This window comes from Odontesthes bonariensis, chromosome 19 (genome assembly GCF_027942865.1).
Source record: "Odontesthes bonariensis isolate fOdoBon6 chromosome 19, fOdoBon6.hap1, whole genome shotgun sequence".
Taxonomy (NCBI): Eukaryota; Metazoa; Chordata; class Actinopteri; order Atheriniformes; family Atherinopsidae; genus Odontesthes; species Odontesthes bonariensis.
The window spans coordinates 13,427,720-13,452,535 of NC_134524.1; the positions used below are offsets into that span (position 1 = coordinate 13,427,720).

A 24,816-nucleotide genomic window follows, 5' to 3' on the forward strand; every position below is an offset into this window, starting at 1 on the left:
GTGTTCTGCAAGGCAAGATGTAGAAAAGACACATTTAAACCATCACATTGCACAATACAAAGAGCATTGATTACATAACAACAAACACTGAAAAAGTATCACTTAAAAGTGTGTGACATGAATTAACTAGCTTTAGGACATCTGCTTGATCCTGATGGATACTCCGGTGCACTCGCACATCTCTCTGCTCATCTGTCACAGAGGCCGTGGTGGAAATGTTGGGAGAGATGAAGATTTTCCCTGGTGTGTGCGCAACCAATAACTTTCTGCTTTTCAAAGGGCTGAATATGTGCTGACACTGCCGTTTGGATTTATAACCTGGCAACGTGCGCATCTGTAATTTGTTTCCCCTCTTTTTTCTTGTACATTCAGAAGACTCAAGGCCTGCTGAGCAGCAGTGATGTTCTGAATACCAATGATGGCCTAGACTGTCTCTATTACCAGTTGCAGTTAAAGAATTATTGGTCTGTTTTAATCTATAAATGATTTCCTGTGCTCACTGAAGACATCAAATAGGTTCTCTTTATGGTTTCATATCACAGCCAGGATGAATGCTGAGTACACAAGAATAATGATGTAAAAACCGGATCTTTAACATGCATTTTGTTTCGAGAATTATAAAAACAATTTGAATTTGTGACAGTGCAAATGTGATGTACAACAAAATCTGCCCATGTTTGTGTGTTTGGTGGCTTTGGAAACTAAGTGATCAATGAAGTAATGAAGCTTTTCTAGGACAGTGAACATCGCACATAAAATACCATGGTCTGCTAACTGACTTCATCAATCATTTGGGTCCCCTGGTCATCCAAATATGGCAGTGCCAGCTTTGCTCTGGTCAAACTCCATCTATATTAATCTGCTCCACAGCCTGTGCGAGAAAAAATTTAAATGATCTGTTTATAGATAAATGCCTCCACCCAAGTGGAAAAAGTCCACTAAATGAGTAGCAATAAGGTTTACTAGCTATAGATGTAATGTCTCTTTCAAGACACAGTTGTTGAACAACAAGTGGCAAAGACAAACTTTGTGCAGCAATGTGTTTATTTGCTGGCATAATCTACATAGGTCAAAAGAGCTGAACGATGTGTGTTTAGTCTTACGAAGATGAAAGATACAAAACAGTCGACAGAGCTGCTGGCTTCAAACTGAGATTCTTTAATGCAAAACTGAATCGATCAATGCATGATTACACAAATCCACCTGAACATGCTACATTAGTGCATATATACGCTACATAGAACAAAATATAATTCTATGACCAGATTTTACAGTAAAAATTTGGATGACAAGGTGCTTGTGCCCACATAATATGTCAGATATCAAAATCTTTTTTCAATCACCACTTGGAAAGCTGAAAGGTAATTACAACATCTATTATCAATGAAGACTGATTTATCAGTAGAGTTCTGTGCATAGTGAAAATGTATTTTTTTTCAAAGCAAAAAGTGAAACGCGTCACAACAAACAGCCTGTTGATTTATGTCCACAGAGAAATTGTGTACTTTTTATTGTGCTAGCTGACTGCATAGAGGAACACGGCGTCACCACATTTCACAAAAGAAGGAAAACATGTTTATTTTCTCTGTTCTTTTCAGGGTCGTCAAGTCCCATTTATAGAAATGGCTCATCTTCATTTTGAATGGAAAATTAATATCTACATAAAACAAATTTTAGGGAAAATCTTAAGACAGCCTTAAACTGCACCAAATGATTCTGTATAAAATACATTGTTCTTCAATTGTATCGTTCCCCATAAATCTGGGATTGTATTGGATCATCTTCTAGGGGAGAGATACACACTCCCAGTTAGTATATTTCTTGCTCATGCAATTAATTCAGTAAATCCGTAGAGAAATATTGTCCAGCCTTGTATTTTTCATGATCAATAATTAATAAGTACCGACACTGAAAGAGAAGACAGTATTAGGCTCAACCAAAATCTAGGGCCATTAGTGCAATACAAATCAATGCCACATTTTATCAACCAGAGCTTTGAGGAAATTAAAAGAAATTACTCCAGAATACACACTAGTCATGTCACCAATTAATGGGGGTTTCAGTCGAAGCCAAACGGCTTCCCGGTGCCCATGGAAACCAATAGTATACTCCTCTGGGCAAGTACTGTATAGATGGGTTTGGTATGATTGGAAAGCTGAAACCATCTACTCCTTTTAAAGGGCAGTTCACCAATTGGGCTGCCGTCTCTCCTCCCCACTGGTTTCCGACCGTCGCTAAGGTCAAGGAGACAGTAGAAAATAGGCCACAGCTGAGTGAACAGCTTAATTTTCCTTAGCTTATTCATTTAACTGATGTTTCTTAACATTTAAAAATGGAGAAGGCAAAACAAGAAAAAGTCTTGTAAATCTCACATTCACAGAAGCAAGTTGTTGTTAATTAGCAGCTTCATAGAGCACATCTGTGCGGCTTAGCACCATACAGTGTGATCATCGACAACCAACATGACAGCATCTCGGTTGATACAAGAACGAAACAGGAACCACAGAGACAAAGGTGACAATATATGCTGCCAGTGTAGTCACATCATCAATGCAGCACTGCAGAGTCCAAGAACAAGCGATGAAAACAAATTCTAAATTACAAGACCTGAGTACTGCTTGAAGCATTAATTCAAGGATCAGTGTATGCTACTGCCTCTAACCTTTATCCTTTAAAGAAAACTTCATGAAGTAATCTACTGGTGATCCTCAATAATCCAATGTTTAATCCTGTTAAACTCACTGATTCAGTTTCCTCTTATTAGAAACGCTGAAAACCAAAAATCTAAAAAGACCTTGTGGCTTGATACCAGCATAGATATCGTTCTGAGGAATGCCGACAGTGTACTCGGAGTGCAAAAACTTTTATCTTCGGGGTGATGTCGAATGTACAGTTTGACATTTCTGAGTGACTCAAACTAAACATTTGATAAAATGCAGAAAATGTATGTAAAACTTTTGATAAATAGTTCTATATGCAGCTTTAGTTCAAATATTTTCAGAGAGAGACAGAGAAAATGAGCTTAAAAAAAGTCAAATGCTTTAACATAGTAAAACTGCTTTCCATGCGTAGGTTGAGATGTTTGGATTTGTTTTTTTTCCACTCCAATGATTACTCGCAGTCAACCCTTTTACAAATGCACGCACAGTAAGATTAATAAAATTCAAACCCACTATGGAAATCTTAACAGTTGTCAAGTAGGCTTTGCAGGCACAAATGTGTACACAACTTACATGCTGTATGACACTGACAGTATGCAAGCCAGTTAAATATTAACTTTGCAAGAGGTTTATTCTGTGAAAACATTACTCAATTGGAGAAGTTTAACCAAAATGTGGAGAAGACGAAGCAAAATCCTCAGCAGATTTAGGAGAATCTCAGCAAATGTGAACACAGAAGGGTTAAATTCACCTCTTAAAAGTCTTACCTGTGTTGAGCGTGCCTGTTACAAGTCTAAACAGGTACTGCGCAAACTTGAAGATCTCACGCTTGCATCTTTTCCTGCAGCTCATCTTTGCTCCTCAGGGGGGGGATTCTTGGAGGGGTCAGCACAAAATGAAGACTGACTTCGGGGTTCAACAAATGCAATAAGAAATCTGGGGAAGACAGTGACTTTGACAGAGTGCCACAATAGGGCAAGTGTCCTCTTCTCTCCTCCACTCGTCTGGCTGTGTCAGCGTGGCCCTTGTGTAGCGGAAGGGATGCTCATCAGTGACTGAACAGCAGCGAGAGGGGCTCGTCTTGTGTGTGAATATGTATCCCAGCTCCTCTGCTGCCCGGCTCCAGGGTATGTCTGTCTGATCAACACAGGGATGTCATGTGGTCTTTTGTCAGGTCATTAATATTTGCTTTCCGGCAGTTTACCTCCTGTTCTCTGGGGAAGGTGAAGGAGTTTCCCTTTCTTTTCCTCCAACACTCACTCCTCCTCTTGACACTTTTTCAGCACTCTCCTACTCTTCCTCCGTGTTACTATTCTGCTGGCTTCCCACCACAGTGGGTCTCTCCCTCTCCGTCTCTCGCAGACACACAAACAAACACACACTCCCACACTTGATCTCGTAGTGCGCCTGCTGCTCGCTCTACTCAACACCATCTGTGGATGTTTTACCCTCGCTGACGGTTGCTATGGAGGTGTGGCCTGATTGGCCCAGGCAGAAGAGGAGGAGGAGGAGGAGGAGGAGAAGAAGAAGAGTTAGAAGGCACAGGAGGAGGAGGAGGGAAATAAAGAAGAACAAGGGGAAAGTGTCCACCTCAGTGAATCAGCACCGACAGTACATTATGGCCCTGTTCCGTGACGTCTAACGATACATTTACTCAAAGAGTGACAGTAATGGAAAATTGTAATGGTATAGCATAAAACAGACATGAGGTGAGGTGATTAGGAATTTGACAAGTACACTCAAATAAAAAGTCAAGAGACTTTTAGAGGGTAAAGCTGTGGAGCCCAGGTGGAAATACCCTGCATCAAAATATCAAGGTCAGTAATGATAATGACTGACAGGCTACGTCCAGCATTTGTGATGACACTGGGACCAGCCAAGTGCATCGTCATCTCGCCTAATTAATCTGCACTGTACCTCAATTGCTGTCATCTATCAATGCCAAGTCTGTCATTAAGTCAAACCCTGAACAGCCGAATGACAATTTTCCTAATATCACCTGTCGAGCAGGCTGGCAGACTTAGGTACTGCTCTGAAATTGGTCTATGATTCTACAGGTGACTACACATAGTGGTAGTTCTTTTTTTGGTGAAACCAGCTCTGGTTGGAGACATTGCAGACTCTGACCTTGGAGTTCTTGTTAATGTGCTAAGCTGCACGCGATTTTCAGAAAGGAACGAGCAGCGAGGGGTTGCTTCCAGAGGGCAGGGATAAAAACTGTGTGCTTGGAGGATAATAAAGATTTCAAATACTTGATATGTGTGAAACTTCTTACTGGGTCAGTGAAATAGAGCAAAGTCTCAAAAAGGTGAATAATTTACAAGGTACCTATTGGCTGAAGCAGAGCGTTTGTGGCAACACTTTGGCAGAGGACATGAAATGTGGTTTACAAATCAAACGTCTCAGATGGCATGTAAGCAGGTAACGCTAATAAGGTAGAATAGATTGAGCTTTTTCTGATATAAAAAGAAAAAGGCTGCTTGACTTTGCATCGGAATTATTTCTGTGACTTGTTGGTTGAACATACTCACAACTACCGCTTAAGTTAGGGACAAAATTCACATTCCATTCCTTATACTCCATCCCATTTATTTTTGGTTTCAGTGAGGAAAGGAAGGGGGCATGCCTGGTCGTGGATTAGGTTCACACTTTGCAAGCCCAACTCACCGGCTATATTAACCCCAGGGAGTAATCTTAATTTCAGTATCACCTGTCAGGCAAAACTGGTTTCCATTTCTATCCATGTTTCCGATAAACAAACACACCCTCTCTGTAATTTCCATGGGGACGTTTTTGAGCAGCAGCGCTCAAGCATTTTCAGGTCACACCATGAACAGACACCAATGTCCATGACAAAATGAGCTCTGTGAGGTTTGTCACCTCACCATTTCTGAGATAAACAGATGGCCTCTGGCACTTCAGCAGCAAACACACACGGAACAAAACACACTGTTGAAGTATACTGTGTTGCTGGCAAACACTGCACTTAAAACTGAATGTCTGCTACTTTCTGAACCTTGAAGTAACTCACAGATGACGTTTAAGGCCTCTCCAACCCCCTTATTGAGTGTGAAGTGTGATGTGTGGAATAAATCACTACATTCCAAGTCCATATACAGTCAGGAAAAAATGGCTACAAGAGTCCTGTTCGCCTTAATGAGCATGGTCAAGGCAAAAAGAGAACTGGAAGCTATGGAATATATGCTGAAATCTGAAAGGAGCAAAAATTAAAAGGGATGTTTTGAGAACAAGTAAAGAGTATATATTCCACAAAGATTTGATTAAAGGCACAAGAACATTTAAATCAGATATTTATGCTGTCATCAAAGGTCAGTATATATCTCCTTTAAGTTATGATTTTAAAGTCCACTACACTATATATTTTCAACGAGACTAGTCTACTCTTTTTAATCAAACTTTTTCAACATATCTAATATTGTTGAGATAGATTCTGTGGTATGGGCTCTTGGAAGTTAAGCTGAGGGGAATAACTAAAAAATTAGAAGACTGGTCAGCTGGTTTGTTTTTCAATAGTCTAAAAGTACAACCAAATTATACAAAATAGTTAGTTTCAGCAACAATACTCAAGATGAGGGTGAACTTAATTCAAAAATCCTATTAACATTCCTCCAATTATCTAGAAAGAATATAAAGTTCCAAAGAAACTTCCCGTATCTTTAAAAATGAAGGATTGTGGACTTTTTCATGTTGTACCCTGCAGAAGTGACTGGAATAGCATGAAATAGGCTCCACTCAGGGAGAAGTTGACATATATATTGATCCATCTAAAGAACACTGCAGGTGCCAAGCAGTAAGAGCCACCATTACCACAGGAGCTTTTTCCATCTACTCCGTGACAGCAGTTTGGCTGCCTGAAAACACTGCAGAGAGCAGGCAGTCAACAAAACAAGGGAGCACAACTTTATATTTGTGAATCGTTTGCATCCTAAAAAGCATTAAAGTTGCCCATTAAACACACTAATTGGCAGACAGCTGCTAATGGACAACTTGCCAGAGCTTTATTCAAAATGACCACTAATCTGAAAGTAGCACTCTGTCATTGAGTATACTTCATTTTGCTTAGGTAAGTGCTCAGGTTGCTTGAAAACATCCTTGAAAAGGTTCTGAAAGTTGCTAGATTGGAGCAGGACACTGTCTTCAGCAGCCCATCGACATCCTTAGTCACAGATAAACTATTCTAAATCTATATGAGTACTTACAAATTATTAAAACAGGGTTTTCTTTTTCTTAAGACATTCACACTTGTTGCAACATATGCATCATAAGTATCTGGCTCACTTAATATTAAAGTCAAAGTATATAATTAAAAGTAAAAGCTGAATACTTGATCTCTTAAATGGTTTTCATACCATATTTCTAGTCTCTTCAGAGGCTTAGAAATAAAATGTTGGAGTGAAAGGGTTAAGTTTTACACAAAAGCCTTCACCCTAAACCCTTAAAAAAAAATGTCTGATTTAATCCGGTCCGCAAATTGTCAATAGGCTGAATATTGACAATTTAAAACACGAATGCTGATGTTTTTTTCTCCCTGCAAATTCTAACAATCACCGTTATCCACAACTTTCCATCTGTCTGACAATACCCACATATACATTCTCTATTTTCCTGTTGCCGGAGCTTGAATCAAACCATTGCAAGTGCGCTTGTTTGTCCGCTTGGCCCGAGAGCCAGTCTGTTGCTGCAGATAAACTTATCAACTGTCCAATAAATATGAACCTAAGATCAACTCAATGACAGCAGCTGTGATGGCAGATCATCTACACCGGTATGCAAGTACGCTTGAGAATATCTGAACCAGTCACAGTTTTCTGTGTAAGTGACAAAAGATGACTTTTCTGTTAGCAGTATCATAAGCTTGTGTCCGTTTTGCTGCATCTGGGCCAAGATGGCTCATCAAGGCTGGTTAAACAAAATCTTAATTTTCACTAGTTACTTGCAACAGAAAATATCAGAAAATCTGTCTTTGAACTGAATCTTAAGACCTGTGGTCATACAGTAGCAAGATAATGTCCCAAAACCTAAAACACAAGTCATTTTATCCAGGAACAGTTCATGAAGGAATAAAGTGAACGGTCTAGCATATTATTTTTAGAAACCCAACAGACATGAAACTGTTCTGTACCAAGTGATGTTTTTCTATTTTTTTTTTTTTTTGTTTGTTGCGAATTGGTACTTAAGCAAGTAGGCGGCAGTGGCAACAAAACGATAGCAGCCAACTTAAAATGTCACACATAACTTTCTCTCATTTGCGTTTTTCATTTCTCCAGAACAAGCAACACTTTTCGCAACATGGTCACGTGGAGCGAAGAAACTGAAGATAATCTGATAATGCCCAGCTCTGTGTGTCATCACCAAAAACTGCAAAAGAAACACAGCTATGTTTCATTTTTCTCCATCTACAGGATGTTCATTTTAATGTACATACCGCTGCCCCCTTCTTCACTTGCAAGCTCTGCCGTGTTGTGCAGGCATAGATTATACATCCTGGGCGAGAGTTGGAAGTTGTCTTTGAAGTGATTTCAAGTGCTTGTTTGTTCGCCTAGAGACTGGCAACATGAGGATATATACTCAGCAGGTGGCTTCTTTTTGCCAATGGTTCCTCACGCCATTTTGATGTAGAAGAGCCTTCACACATAAACACAGCTCCATCACCAAGGATTACAAGTAATAATAATTGTTTAAAAAAAAAAACAGCTTTAACTATGGCTTTGTAAATAACAGTTCAACGTTCACCTACAGAAATAAATAAAAAAAATACAATGAAAATGTCATAAAAAAAAGAGCCCCTAGATTTTAAGGTTATAAACAACTGAGAAAAAACAACACAAGTCTGATTTTTGCATCCATGAAATTACATATACAATCATGGAAGTGACGGGCATAAAAGTGAGACTATTAAACTTATCACCACCAACAATACACCAATACACAATAAAATAAACTTTACACATATTTTATTTGAAATACTTTAAAACAAAGAAAAAGCTAAATAAAAACCTGTCTGTCAGACTGCTATCTGCAAGCTGTCATTGAACAGGCATCAAGTCTGATGTCTTCCAGGCAGCACCTGAACCTATCGCACAACACCAGCTTTCAGTTAGATGAGCCAAACTATATGTGTAGCCTTTAGTCCTGCAGCTCCACAAAGCAAATTTTGGTTAACAAGGCCAAGGCCAGTGTGCCTTCAGCTCAGAAGGAAAAATCAGTGAAAGGGAACAGAAGTCAAAGTTGGTTACAAATGCATCCCTGCATACCATTCGCCAGCAGTATTAATTCATCTACCAAAGTCCAACTCTAGAATATATCCAATCCATCACAAAGGCAACACTGTCACGATCGAATAATCACCTCCTTTGGTTTTACTTTAAAAGAGGGCAATAAGTTAACAGCTTCTCAACATAAATCTGCACAAAACAAGACAAGGCATTTTTGAGTACTCGGAGAGCTGAAAGTAGACCGTTTCTGCAGCATCACCTCAATTTACTGTCTTGTGTGGAAATATACCCTGGGAGGCTGTTTGTATAAACACTTCTACTGCAGTTATTTTCAATAGTGAGAGGAAAAATATAACTGGAAATAGATCTACTGTAGATCCAGGTAATGCATTCAGTCCTCAGCAGAACAGTTAAGTCTGGGCTTTCTGCCCAGATGTGCTTACTGATCACACATGAGCCTAAAAAATAGACAGTCATGACAAAATAAAAAAAGAAATCTTGGAAAAGGTGCAGCATGTGCTCTATCGACAACATCTGAACCAATATCCGCTTTAAGGTGAGGCAAATCTGTAACAAATGCAGAAAAAATAAATCAAACATATTTTTCAGCATCCAACAGAAACAATTAATATATCTGGGAGGAAAACTTTTTTAAAAGGACCTACTTGACAAACAGAGAGTGAGTTAACTGAAGGGTTTTTCATTTATGTATGGCTCATAAGGACCAAATCACTTCCAACACTTTGCCTTGAATTGTGCAAAAAAATAATAATAAAACTTTCAAGCCAACTGGTTGCTATAGTTACATCTCCAGGCATATTCAGCATGCAGGTGTTGTCAACAGTAAAATGGCTGATTGATTTTGTTCATCTGTCATGGAGAAAATTGTTCATCAATCAATTTGTACCCGGCGATAGCAAACGGAGAAAACACAGGATTGTTGCTGTAACAGCAAATACTTTGAGAAAGTGGTCTTCAAACAATGTAGGAGGAAATTATCAATATTCACAATTGTCATAACGGAAAAATTGCTTCTCTTTCCCAAGACAGAGACAGTCACGTGTCCTCTCAGAGTACAGGCATCATCACAGTCATGTACGCTGAAATACTTTGTTTTACTAAACTTAATGAAAAACATGGATGCACCAAATCATCATTATAATTAGAGAATGATCATCTCTGTATCAAATGTACGACTTAAATGAATAGAATTCAAAATAAGCAAAAGAATTGTGATGAAGCTATAATTTAGTTTGAAACTGCTTGTTTTGCAACTCAAAAATCTGTAATTCCTTAAATCTCAGGAGCCACAGTTTACAAGTGTTTTGTTCTTCTGGCTAAAAAAATAAATAAAAATCACCACAATTGTCAACCGATTTCCTTGGAAATTTATAAATATATAACAAATAATGAAACAGCTGGCATGGCTTCTGAAGAATAAGTGCTCAGTGGTGTATAGAGAGGAGCAAAGTTGTGAGAATTTGCTGCACATCAACTGCTATTTTCAAGCTAATGCTAATGATACTGTTGAGTCATTCAAAAAGCAAAAGGAGCAATTAACTTTAAATCATTTAGGGACTAAAACAAAAGTGCTTGGAGAAAGATAAAAGCTAAACTGATTCATTAATGCTAAGTACACAAATTCTGTCAAACAGAAAAAAGGTTAACAGTAGCAGTGACAATGCAGGGTGTCACACCAGATAACAGCTGGATCGATAGCTGAAGACAGTAATGAATTGCCTATGACATCAGTGTGCGACTGTTAGAACAACTGCTCCCTTAGGGCACTCCTGAAAAGCATACAGGATGCCTGTTCACATTAAAATCCATTTTGCTGCTTTGTATGCACACGACAGCCTACTTCAATGCGATGTGTGTATTCTGCTTTTCAGAATGATGGATCATCATTAAGAGCATATGGCAGGTTTAAAGTGGTGCCTCTCCCAAAATCTTGTTAAGATTCCCACTGTGGTCTGCCTGCATTAGCATCAATTACCATTCTTTAGTATAAAGTTTGTTTTAAAAAAGGTCAACATGGGGAACCAACATAATCGCCTTCATTATAAACCTGCTGATGGATTTCTTATTCTTGGACCGGCACCTAAGACCTGATATACCATCTCCCTTTCCTTCCGGTGAGAACAAAGAACTGTATATCTCCGTCATTACTCCTTGGACTCACAGACAACGTTGTATCTATACTCAGGGATCTTGCCAGGCTATTTGGGGAGACGAAAAGTCTTGAACAAGTCACTGATACTGGTGACTCTCTTTGTACTGCATGTCAATTCAGACAGTACAGCTGGAAAAGGAAAGGAAAACTCGCATATTCTGAGAATCTTTTGGCACTAAACAAGATGATTCCCTTGAAAGATGGGGAATTTATTTCAGCTTGCTCACATTTTGATTGGCTTTGAAATGGTAAATTTGACTTCCAGCTCTTTTTCAAGGGGTATTAGGTCTTATATTAATGCCTGCTGACAAAAGCTACTTTCACACTGCGAGGCTTAATGCTCAACTATGATTCACTGTTGAGATTAGATTCCTTTTGTTACACACATTATAAACTCTGCATCTTAGCCAACAGCAGTCCGAAAGGGTTGGATACACAAAGTGAACTGTAAATTTTTCTTTTGTTGAGTCTTTGGAAGTTAGAACCAATCCCCAGGCTCTTAAGTTTGCAGTGACATTGGAGACACATTCACCCGTGATCCTGTCTAACCATTTCTTTTGATAGGTTTCAAAACACTGGGAAGTTATAATAGCTGCTTTGAATTTAGCTTGAAGCATTTCTGTCAATCCTTTCAAGGTTCAACATATTATCCTTCCACTCAACGTCCTTTCAGCTTTTTTTTTTTTTTTTTTTTTTTTCAGTACTATCGTCTATTTGTGTTTTCACAAAAAGGGCCTTAGAGGGAGATAAAAACTCCTTGAATTTAAATATGATTTCTCAAAGGATTAAATAGATTAGCAGTGTATCAGATCTGGGACCAGAAATCGGAATTTTAAATGTCATGTTGTGACATTTCATTTCATACCACCTTTCAAAATATGTATGACAAAGAAACCCTTCTTTGCACCTCTTTTACCTGCATTTAGTATTTCAGGCACCACTGAAAAGGAAGCTCTTCAGCTCTGGCTTTGAATCAAGATTCCATTCTGCCAACATCCGTTGGCAGAGCAGATGGCTCTCTGTTCAGCTGGTTGAATCAAAAGCAAACTGTGTTATATATCTTATAATGCAAGGGCAAAGAAGTTAATGCACGGGACTCCTGAGGTGATAATGCATGCAGGCGACCTGACTGCAGCTATTCCTGACTCGTTATGCTAATTCTGGAAAATGTGACACAGTCAAGGACAGCATGTAGAATAAGAAACGACTGTTAAACAGATAGGTTAACTGTTAGTTGTCTTATGAGCACACATGTTGAAGCAACTAAATGCAGCTCTATTCTAAGCTCTTCTGGCAGCTGTTTTTTTTTTTTTTTTGACAATTTGTGTCAAGATTGTTCATTGATGGCCTCTTCTTTTTTGACAATCTACACAAACACCTTCAATAACCATATACCTTGATAGTCCAGATTTAATTACTCATGTGAATTTACTTTTGTGTAACAATGTGTACACAAACCTGGAAAAACTATATGCTGCAGGGGACTACAGCAAATACTAGGAAAGACATGCAGCAGCAGATGTGTTTGAACAAATCTGTGCATAACAGCTCAAAGGAACTTGACCACAGCAGCACAGATAACTGTAACTGGATCACAAAACCATGAGGCTTCCATCTGCTAGATTGAAAGTGAGAAGAGAAACATAAGAGCAAAGGAAAACCCCAGATGACTGCAACTTCTACATTATGTAGAAACAAACACCAGCTGATGCAATCCATGGTGCCACAAAGACTTATTCCAGCTCCCAGCATCACAATTGCTGTTCATTTCTACCAACCGAATTGCACTTGATTTTACAAACACTGTGGGATTTTGCTTTTCGACTGCATCATTATATTTCTGAGACTGAAGAGTGGAACAAAAAGGAGAGAGAATAAAAATAAAAGGACAGAGGAAATAGCAATATATTTGAGTAATGAACACATCAAACCCAGGGACAGTAATGAACTTGATCCTCTTTTCCACAGCCTTATCACTCAGTTTGATTGAGTGAGGGGTCGGCATTCATTTTCACTGAGAGCAAAAACAATAATGATCTGGAAAATGTCAGTTTCCCATTTATCCTGTTCCTCAGGCCAGCCAGGTCTATTATACAATGGCACACCAAAGGCACAGACATCATGAATCTCCAAGTACATCTGGAAGGTGACCAGATAAGGAAAACAGGGCAGGGGATGTGTCACCAGGACATATAAATGGCATTTAAATCGTGGGGTTTATACTACTGCTGATGCTTGAGTTTGAAATTAAATTGTTCCAGTGGAAAGGTGATGTTCCATCCTAACCATTTCTGTCAAAAGGATATAATTGCTGGAACTTCACAATATATTTTTAAGACACCAACAGGGTCTTATTAAGGCTCTCTCAGAATTAATTTTAAAGTGTCTTAATTCAAATTATGCTTTCTTATATTTAAAAATACAATTTCAGTCAGAAAACATCTATGCAAATTCCTATTCATTTTAACTGTGGTATAAAGGTAATGGAAACCTTGAAATGAAATAATTACAAGCAGAAACTACTGAACTGCATACTACTTATAATAATATTAATGGTATATGTCCTTTAAATCATAAACCTGTCTTGAATGCTGAACAATGTATAATATCCCATTTCCATTTTGAGATGAAAAACACTAAAAATATTGTGGATAGTGTGGAATTAGATGCAAATCCTTGGTTTAAATAAATACAAAGGTTTTATAGGGCCAAGAAATCTTCTTTCAGATTCTTTTGAAGGGAGTTAAGGATTCTATCTCTCAAGCATTGAATGCCCTTGTTTTAAATATTTATAAATTGCTACTTCGATACTCTCTAAAATAAATGTAAAATTCCATTTTTTATGTTAATCATATTGGAGTTTGTTATGTAAATGTATCTGATGAGAAGCCAATTGGTCTTCCTTCAAACTCTCCAAAGCTCTGAATATGGGGCTAAAGCAGAGCCAATAACCATCAGAGTCTTTGTTACATGCCGTTGAAAGCCAGAAAAAAAAAAAAAAAAAAAAAAAACAACACTGTGCATGTACAGAATCTACATCATCCATTAAACATCCATTACAATGCTCTCTCTTTATTCACACGCCCCCACAGAGCGAGGAGATGTGTTTGGAGTGATGTTTGTTTATCATAACGCAAGTCATATTTCATAGCTTGGTGGAAAGGTGCAGCACAAAGGAAGAAGCCACTAAAAACTGGTGCAAATTCAGATTGCAATCTTTAAAACTGCGAGACTGTACACTACCCTTGGCAGAGGACTGCACTCTCCAAGGTAATTTTATTTATTCAGATTGTTTTTATATTGTAAAGATAAAATTCCACCTCTCAGTGCCTGAACTTTAGACGAGGGAAATGTAAGTATCTGAGAAATACTTTATTATGATTTATGTATGCATTTGTTTTGCAGTAGCTAACACAAAGGACTTAAGATGACGTATACCAACTTCTAAGAAGTTATTGCTGTTACTTTTGAAAGCTTAACATTATTTCAACAACAACATTACTTTGTTAACTGAATGCTTTCTTGTTGAATCAAGACAACCTGCAGCTGTATGAATAAGGTGTCTATTTAGCAAAACACCAATTGTTTAATTACATTAATACATACAAAATGTTTAATAAGAGCAATTAACGGTACACATGCATTACTACGAGTTACCCTGTGTACACGCTACAAGTAGTGGCTGACCTAACCAAAAGGGTGGAGTGCGTTAAAAATACAAGACCCACTGTGATTAAATGAGCAGGTATTTTAACTAAAGCCCGTCTCATACACCTCAATTAGACCTCAGAAAATTGTGTCAAATTGTTACAAAAAAGGGCAGTATATGTCACCTTTAAGGGCAGATTTTCAACAATGCTTGAAATCCCTGAACCATAGGATGGACTGGGTGGATAGAATGTGAACATTAATCCTGAAACACTAAATCATTGATAAGAGCTACAGTGAGCGGGAGCAAATTCACGAAGACCACCTTTGATTGGTTCACTAATAATGTGGCAGAAGTAGCCGTGAGCACTGATGGAGAGGAGGAAAAATACAAGGCAGCAGGTTGGGTTTACTGCTGCGTGGCTGCCTTTTTATCTCAGGATTCAGAGCTCAGCCACAAAGGCTCATGAACTACAATTGCTATGGATCATGCAGAGACTGCAGCAACAGAGGGAGTAATTGAAGAGTGAAGGCAGAATCACTCAGCAGAACACACACAATCCAATCACTCTGAGCCATTTCTGAAAGCAAAAGTTATGGCCTTTGCGTTTGTTCAAATGCTGATTAAAGGCAGCATCCAAGTGTATCTTGAACATTATCAACCTTCATATTACATCTTAACCTGTTAACATTTGCCAATCGGCAAAGCAAACTGCAGTGAAAGATTCATCTAAAACTAAAGAATATTTGAAAAACTTTTCAAAATTGTATTCATTCAACCTACATAACATGTATTTGATGTAAACACGCTCTCTACAGCACAGAATATTTCAGTTCTCTTTCACGATTACAGTGTTCAGGTGTTGTCGATGTAAATACAAAACATTTATTTGGCAAAAAATCTGTTCGAAATGCATTAGCAAGAGAAATGTGCTCCCAGAAAGTACAGTAAAAGCACTGTGAAATAACCTCGCTCAATAATCACGTCACAGTTGCCATAATACCACTCGTAAAGTCATTCCGAGTCCCCAGGGAACAATAAGGGTCGTGCTTCTGGTCGCTCATATTTTTAACTAGCAAAGACACACAAATGATTCTCCCACTACGGACAGTGAATTACCTTGTGATTCAAGAGAAGACCTCCAACATATCTTAAAGAAAAAAAAAAACAACAAGAGCCTGGTATTTTCCTTTTTCGCTTTGGATTAAATAAATCTCATTTAGTTTAATTTTTATGTAGAAACCGATGCCTGGAATTAATAATTATGGGAAAAAACGACACTTAACAGACCTCCAAATGTTGTATCGTGAAGAACAATTATAGAATAGGGAAACTGAATTATTAATCCTTTCCATTAATAATTCAATTGACTAAAATATATCAAAAAGGCGACAAGTTTACTGCTCGGAAGCAGGGGACTGCTCGGTCTGCACTTCGGTGTGCACAGTCTACATCTTGAAACAGGCGCGGCTGTCGGCACGCGGCAGCACTCAGTGATACGAAGGGAAAGAAAATGGTGCTAAGCGATTGTGAGGTCTGAGTTTTTCCTGGACAACGATTTTGTGATGCAAATGTATTACTCTTTTGAACACATATCGTTTTGAGAAGCAAAACGCTTTATTTTGCGACCCCAGCCAACTAGCCGGACTACCTTTGGTCAACACCAAAATGAGGCCGGAACTCGGCTCACAGGAAGCAGTAGGGGGTAAGTCAATGTTCATGCACGATATTGCTAGTATGGGATGCCATACAGCTTCATGTCAAAAGAGGCAAACTATCCCTTTAACTGAACTTTTGATAAAATGTCTACAACATGCTTTAGTCAAACTACCACAGATACATTTAATAAAAATGTTTCCAAAACATTAATACAATTGTAAAGTAAGACAGATAAGTTGAAACTTGGCTGGGAGTTAGGTTGGAAAATGAATCATTTATTTCTTGTACAAGCTCTTCTAGTGCAATTTCTCAGTAGTTTGATCTAATGTTTGGAATACAGACTGCAGTGGGTCCAACGTGCCTCAATTACCAATAAACAGTTTTGGCAGTGTGCTGAAATTACGATTTGCTTGTGCAATGACCAATGCTGAGCATAACCACCTCATTAAAAAGGTAAAGTTGGGCTGTTATGGCTAATCTTTTGTGGGGCATCTTTGACTTGGGGGACCTTGAGATCATAGTACAGCTTTGAGTGACCATGCAAATGTACATTTGGACATAAATTACACTCAATCTTTGAAGCATGTCATATCATATGAGAGAGCTTACATTACCCAACCAAGGAGCTCACAGTAGCACACACAGCAAATACACTCACATTTTCAAAAGCCAAACTACTTGACTTCACAATCCCATCTCAAGTCATGCATTGAACTGGCCCAGGTTGTTCAAGCACCACACCACAGATCTGTATGCTTAACAACCAGAGGGTAAGAAAGATGTCGAAAATCCCATTGTAGTATCACATTTCAACTCCATAAACCTCATGCTTCACTGTGGTTTATTCCTCTGTTTCATTATTTTTTTTAAAGGTTTATGGCAAGAGCCACTGCTAAAAAGGTTTTATAAAAAAAATAAATAAATAAATAAAAAAAAATAAAAAAAAGCTACTGCATTGCAGAAATGTTTACAAGTTTGCTATTGTATTAGCAGCTGTCACTGTTTCAATGCTGCATCCAAAAAAATTAGACTTGGAATTTCCAACTTTCAACAATGGAGAATTTCCCACTTCATGGTACATTCAAAGTAACATGGATGTGGCTGTGGGTGGAGATAAAGATGTGGAGCCTGGGTATTCCTTCTCTGGGTTGGTACTGAGACTTTACAACTGTACCTGACAAATGAATGCTTCACTAAATTACTTTCAGACCTGAAAACATGTCATTCACTGATCAGATGGCTCCAAACAAAGGGACAAGGTTGTGTTAGGAGTGACAGTTATTGAGTTAGTTGTCATTTCAGAAACCCAAAAATATACTCAACAGATTTTTTTATTATTTCTTCATAATTTGTGCCTTTTAAGCAGGGATGCCGACAAAGACACATGCATTGCAAAATGTGCATGGAAAACATTAAATTACATTGACACAACATATGCATTTGTGTGAGCTTTAAGGGTTGAGTTTTATGGGTAACGGACAAGCAAGGAAAAGGACATTTATTCCCTGCATTTTTCCTCAAGCCAGCACTTGCTTCCCTTTTACCTGAATACTCCTTTTGCCTAGCAGGAAGAAGAACGATCTGTGCACAGTAAACACCACAGATTACACGAGAAGGCTATAACATGATGTCCTCCAGCTTTACTCTGCCAGATGTGCACTGATACCCATCTGTGGCTATTTTTAGGTAAGTATGAGCCCAGAGGTGGGTGTAAAACACCATGAATACACACCACTGCCAGGCAGGACTCTTAATTCCAACTAATTCAATTAAAACATACCCTGGAATGATAAAGCTGGCCGATTATGTGTGTATCATTGGGACATCTGTTTCAGCTGAGCAGCAGATTCAAGCAGCTGTATTAACCTGAAGAAAGTGAACTCTCAAATCATGGAGATAATATATGCATGTTATCGGACATAAAAATAAGAGGGCTGAGTTTGTTGTGGTTAAATTGCATTAACATGTTTTATGATAACTGGGTAACATCATCAGTTTATGCGTTTGTGATGAGGGAAAAAAATGGGTCATACACGTTCTTACTCGTTTGATGATCTAATTTATATCTGCAGGCTATGCAGCTGTTTTTATTACTGTGGATACTGTCGAGCAAAAAAAATTGCAACCCTAATTTAGGATGTGGCTTTTAGTGGCAGTATCAAAATATGCTGCACTTCGACTCTAATCCCATCAACAAACTTTTAATTCATTTATTCTGTAGCCAGTCATGAGGACTTCCTTTGAACCTTTTAACACGTGGGGCACAGCACTATACTCTGCAAAAAGCTATTTACTGAATGACTACCTTCGAGATGAGAAAAATAAAACAACTTAGTCGCTACCATGGGAATGGTCAAATTACACCCACCACCAATACAGAACAAATTATCATTAACACTGTAATTACTAGGAGGCCATCATCTTTGAAATTCATCAGTGGAAGTGGATTGCCAGTAAGCTCTCTAAGAACTACAAGGAAATGTTCCAATGTAAGGTGGGCTAATGTTCTCCAGTGACAAGCGCTACCCTGCCGGTTGATGGAAAAGAAACCACATGTGTTTGATCCACGATATCAGACTATTCAGCACTGTTTGCATGAATTTTCATCGATGGATGATGCTCTAAATCTTATCAATGTAAATAATTTAATTCATTATTTAACAGTCATTTTAAGCTTTTAAAGATTCTGACCACCTTGCATCCATCGTGGACCTGTTACTCTATGATCTGAGTGTAATGAGGAAATATTATTACTCCATAATAGGTGCTGTAAATAAAGTGGGTTCCACAATGTCAACCACATAGCAAGAACTCATCAAGGCCATTTATTCTGTTAGCAGCGCTGTTAGTGTTAAGATCAGGCTAACTGTCATAACAAAGTATATATTGTGCCACGCTAAAAAGCTCTGTAGGCCAGCTGAGAGCCATCTGTTTTCCATGACCTCATTTTGTTTGGTTTCTTGCAGGGGCCTGGTGTGGTTTGTTGACCTCATTTCTCTCGGGTGAGAATTTCCCAACATATTGACATGCACAAACTACAACAGTTACTTAACAAGGATATGCTGAGTCTAATGGGATTATTGAAACCACTTGTTTTTCCCCCTGCAAGTGAGAACAAATGGGGCTGGTGCCATTAACCATGCAGCAAATATAGAGACTGCCCTTAATGTGTTGCTGATAAGACATTCCCAACCCTGTTCCATGTGAAAGTGAGAAAAACCAATAGACGTTACATTAGAATCATTTTCTGCATTGTGAAAATAGCACCAAAGGACATAAGACACCAATTTCCCATCATTCAAGCAATAAAGGGACCGTCAGAATGGCGCGATATAGGAGCAGTGGTTTCAAAAGAAACTGTGTTTCTTTGCCAAATGATATATCTTTTGTCTAACGTGCTCAGTACTATCTGAAAAGTTTAACTAACATGTACTTTAATGTTAATAGTGGTGCCAAAACAAAATTAGCCAATTACTTGGCTGCAAATGTGCTTCTCATTTTGAATTATTGGCAAATTGTTACATTTTTATTTTATTCAAAAATAGCCCAAAGACAGCATAAAATGTTCATTCATTTGTTCATTTTCCATACCAGTTTCACCCTGTACAGGGTCAAAGGGGTCACTGGAGCCTGTCCCAGCTGCCATGGAGTGACTGGCAGGGTACAACCTGGACAGGTCACCAGTCCATCACAGGGCCACACGGCGACAAACAAAACCCAACATTTGTTACTTAAAAAATATATATGCTGAATTCAAATTCGATGAGATAGTGACATATCTAATTATGTGATGATGTGAACTGCTCAGGTTTTTAAGTGTTTTCATGATATGTACCAAATCAGTGAATGATTAACATTGAGCTCAGACAATGAAATCCCAAATTTGATTACAATTTCATACTAGGAAAAATAAAATCAACTAAAAACTAAATGTAATCTGAAACAATCCCCACTCTACATCCTGCACATTCCTCAACCACTTTTCATGTTAAAGACAAAAACAGACTCCTAAGGGTTAATAGATAAATAATGCATTTTCTTTTTTTATAAATGAACTAAAAAGCTACAAAATCACACTTTACAAAATCTGATTGATTAATAAATAAAGTATGTAAATGACCAAGCCTTCAATGCCAGCTTTCAGTGTGACCGTTCTTCTATCCAGCCTCATTCTTAAATTTAGTCCTATTGTGTGAAACAGACAGTATGTTCCTAAAAAAATATTACTTCTGTCTTTCTTCTTACAGTTTTAGCTGCTTACTTTCCATCACGCTTGCCATTGACTTCTGTTTGTGTCCCAGAGGACCAGGTTTTCATTCTAAAGGCTCTAGCATGGTTGCCGCGTCTGCTCGCGTGAGCGGTGTTGATGACGTCACGAGTTCGTGCCCGCCATAAGACCCTATATAGTGGCGCAAGTCGTTGCGCGCCAGTAGTTGCAATTTTCTCCGTCACAGAGGTGGCGCTGCTACGTGAAGGTTACCTCTACTCTACAACCAGGAAAGTGGAGAAGAAAACAATGGCTCTGTCAAGAGCAAGAATACTGTAATTAATGATACTGCTGCAGTTTTCGGATCATTTTAATTTTTTAATTCAGTTAAAAGAGGTGAAGGTTTGAAGCCCCCGGCATCAACAGAGTCTCTGCCCTCTTCTTTGCCTTCACGTATCTGTCCCGTAGCTTCTTCCACACATTCTTACAGAACTCTCCCTCTTTCCCCAAAGTTCTGCCAATCTCTGTACACCAGTTTTGGGAGTTTACGTGCTCCCTGTGCTGTTTCACTGCAGTTTCGTACAGCTGCCTGTACAAACGCACCTCCCCACTGAGCCTGGTCTTACATCGGTCCATCCGGTTCGTTGTGCTCGGCGCCGCCAAGTTACAAAAATCGACTGGTGCACGACAACGCGCTGCGCCGTCTTTTCAAGGGAAGCGCCAGGCCTGAAACGTCATTTTGACGTCACGGTGCGACACCGCCGTGACAGACGCGGCAACCATGCTACCGCCTTTATGCAGCCTGCCAGCTTTTCCACTGTAAAATCTTTACTTTCTTTTGATGTGTAGGACAGAACTTCCACCTTGAGCTATCCGTCTTTTTTGTCTCCTACTAATTACTTACCCCTTTTCTAATCTTCTTTACTGTCTCATGTGTCTTTCCTTAAAGGGGAACTCCGGGGCATTTGAAGCGTGTTTCCATTGCTAGAGGTTGTCAAATACTGCTAGTAGGACACAGAGAGGTCCAGATCTGTGCTCCCTGTGTGAAGATCGCTCTGTCCGCACAGCATGTCATGCGAGGCTAATACGTGGTGGCTAAGGGGCAAGCGCTAACCCTTCCACGTAAAACAACAACTTGCACACAGCAGAAACGTCACACCACTTTATAACCCATCCGACAATAAAGTCACAAGCCTTACCATCAAAACCATATGCATGGTTCTCACATTACTGGCATGGGGACGTTACAAAACAACTTTATAAACAGCATGTCACTCACCGGCTGGTTGTAGGCTCGCGCATGTGAAAGCCCAAAAGAGTCGATGGAGGATAATCCCATATACAAAACAATTATATTCTCTAGAAAAACTGCGTTCAAGTATTTAAAACATTACAACAATACATGCCCAGTAATATTGTTGTAATGTTTTAAATACTTGAACGCAGTTTTTCTAGAGAATATAATTGTTTTGTTTATGGGATTATCCTCCATCGACTCTTTTGGGCTTTCACATGCGCGAGCCTACAACCAGCCGGTGAGTGACATGCTGTTTATAAAGTTGTTTTGTAACGTCCCCATGCCAGTAATGTGAGAACCATGCATATGGTTTTGATGGTAAGGCTTGTGACTTTATTGTCGGATGGGTTATAAAGTGGTGTGACGTTTCTGCAGTGTGCAAGTTGTTGTTTTACGTGGAAGGGTTAGCGCTTGCCCCTTAGCCACCACGTATTAGCCTCGCATGACAGGGTGTGCGGACAGAGCGATCTTCACACAGGGAGCGCAGATACGCATCTCTCTGTGTCCTACTGGCAGTATTTGACAACCTCTAGCAATGGAAACACGCTTCAAATGCCCCGGAGTTCCGCTTTAAGTCTTCTATTTTTCATTCTGTACAATGTATCTGCTCTCACATGCTCTTGGGTGCAGTGGTCAACAAAGACTGTGAGGTTTCTTCTACTTCCACCCATCAAACTCTGCTTACTGGTTTCATGTGTTTCATCTGGAAGGTACTGACACTTAAATTAAGCTCCAAATGGGCCAACTGTAGGAGTATTTAAACAACAAAAGCATTATAATGCCATAGATGGCAAGAATCCCTCTCTAAAAGCTACCCTGAATGGGAGGAATATTTTATCCAAACACTGGCAGTAGCAACCTTCCATTTTGCCTTTTATGCTTGCTATGTTTGCCATCAGAGACCTTCCCTTTGTTTTTTTTTGGGGGGGGGGGGGGTTTGAGTGCGTCGATCAGATTACAGGACAGAAAGTGGAGAAGCGCATGTTTTAAAACGGCTGGTCTTTCAGAATGCCCCATCCTCAATTCTAAGTCAGGGTCACATTAATCCAGTGAAGAGATTGGAGAACAGGGGTGATATGTTCATGTTTACGCACTCTCATCAGGATCCTGGCAGCACAGTTCTGAACATACTGTAATATCTGTATATTCTTGCCAGGAATCCCAACGAGAAGTGCGTTGCAACAGTCAAGTCTGGAGGAGACAAAGGCATGGACGAGCCTCTCTGCATCAGAAAGAGAGAGTAAGGGCCGAAGTTTTGCAATATTTCGGAGGTGAAAGAATGAAATTTTGCAAATATGCTTAATATGGCTTTCAAAGGTGAGCTGTGGATCAAAAATAACACCAAGATTGGTGACCATACTAGAAAGAGAAATGTTCTGGCCAGAGAAGGTAATGTTGAGAATGTTTTGTTGTTGAATTTGATGTAAGGTACCAATTTGAATCATTTCAGTTTTTGAACTGTTAAGATGGAGAAGATTTTGCTGCATCCATGCCTTTATCTCCTCCAGACAAGCTGTAAGTGTGGAGAGAGAGGATAATTGGCAAGGTGAGGGAGCTGGCAATGATGAAGATGGAATGGGTTGGTTCTCAGGTACATTGCTACCTAACTTAAGGTAAAGCTGAGTATCATCAGCATAGCAATGAAAAGAGACCCCATAGCTGCTGATAATGCGCCCAAGTGGGACCATATATAGATTAAAAAGAAGAGGTCCAAGAACTGATCCTTGGGGCACACCACAGGAGACAGGATGGCTCAGTGATCTGGCACGACCAATGGAGACAAATTTGGATCTGTCCATCAGGTATGATCGGAACCAGTCCAGGGCCGTGCCACTGAGTCCTGCAAGGTGCTGTAGACGGTGGAGAAGGATGTGGTGATCAACAGTGTCAAAGGCTGCTGACAAATCAAGAAGGATGAGAAGTGAAGAAGAGCCACGATCAGCAGTCATCAACAGGTCATTTGTGACCCGGACCAAAGCCGTTTCAGTACTATGGGCAGCACGGAAACCAGAATGAAATTTGTCCAGAATTCTATTGTCATGGAGGTGCTCTTGAATGTAAACTGAGACTAATTTCTCCAGAACCTTAGCGAGAAAGGGAAGGTTAGAGATGGGTCTGTAGTTTGCTAAGTCCTGGGGGTCCAGGGTAGGTTTTTTAAGGAGGGGTTTGATTATGTCAGATTTCAAAGTGGGGGGAATGTGACCAGATTGAAGGGATGTATTTACTATGGTAGTGATGAGGGGACTGAGAGAGGCAATATGGGCCTTAACCAGGGCTGTTGGGAAGGGGTCAAGGGCACATGTAGAGGGTTTCATGGCCCTGACAGTGGCCTCAACTTCCTTCACACAGACCTCTGGAAACGAGCAAAAGGGGGGAGAGCTCCTGAGCCGTAAATTAGTAGTAGGGCAAAGTGCTGGGGGGAGAGTGGTGAGGGCTGATCTGATTGTCTGGATCTTATTATGGAAAAAGGAAAGAAATTTATCACATAGGTCATTAGTAGGGTCAATGATAGAAGCTGTTCGTGGCTAAAGGAGTTGAGTGATGGAGGAAAAAAGTACTTTGGAGTTACCAGGGTTATCTAAGACAACAGATGCATAAAATAGTGATCGGGATTTCTTGAGAGACCTTGCATACACCGTGCGATGCTCCTGATAAGCTAGCTTGTGGACTAGCAGACCAGAGGCTAAAAAGTGTCTCTCGAGCACTCGACCAGCTGTCTTCATTTTCCTCAGCTCAGGGGTAAACCAGGGGGATGAGTGTAAAAAGGTGACTGTTCTCTCTCTAACAGGAGCATGATGGTCCAAGATGTTGGCGAGGCTGGTGTTATAAAAGTCCACTGCATTAATGGATACTGGAAGGGAGACAGGAATATAAATTTTAAGGTCAGTAGGTAGAAGTTCAGAGTTGATCTTTTTCAGATTTCTAAAAGAAATCT

The 24,816-nt window shown here is 39.4% G+C and overlaps 1 protein-coding gene across 5 annotated transcripts in view; it reads right to left on the reverse strand.

The window, feature by feature from the left end:
* Positions 1-24,816, reverse strand: part of kcnip4a (potassium voltage-gated channel interacting protein 4a) — a 141,640-nt gene that overhangs the window by 87,422 nt on the left and 29,402 nt on the right. The window contains exon 1 of one of the 5 annotated variants that reach the window (XM_075451699.1): positions 3,428-4,091. The exons of 3 other annotated variants lie outside the window; for them this stretch is intronic. In XM_075451699.1, coding sequence (XP_075307814.1) covers positions 3,428-3,512 — 85 coding nt within the window. In that variant the 5' untranslated portion in view covers positions 3,513-4,091. Of the gene's footprint in view, positions 1-3,427; positions 4,092-24,816 lie in introns of those variants that run through there. One more of the 5 variants, XM_075451701.1, reaches the window with a different exon arrangement.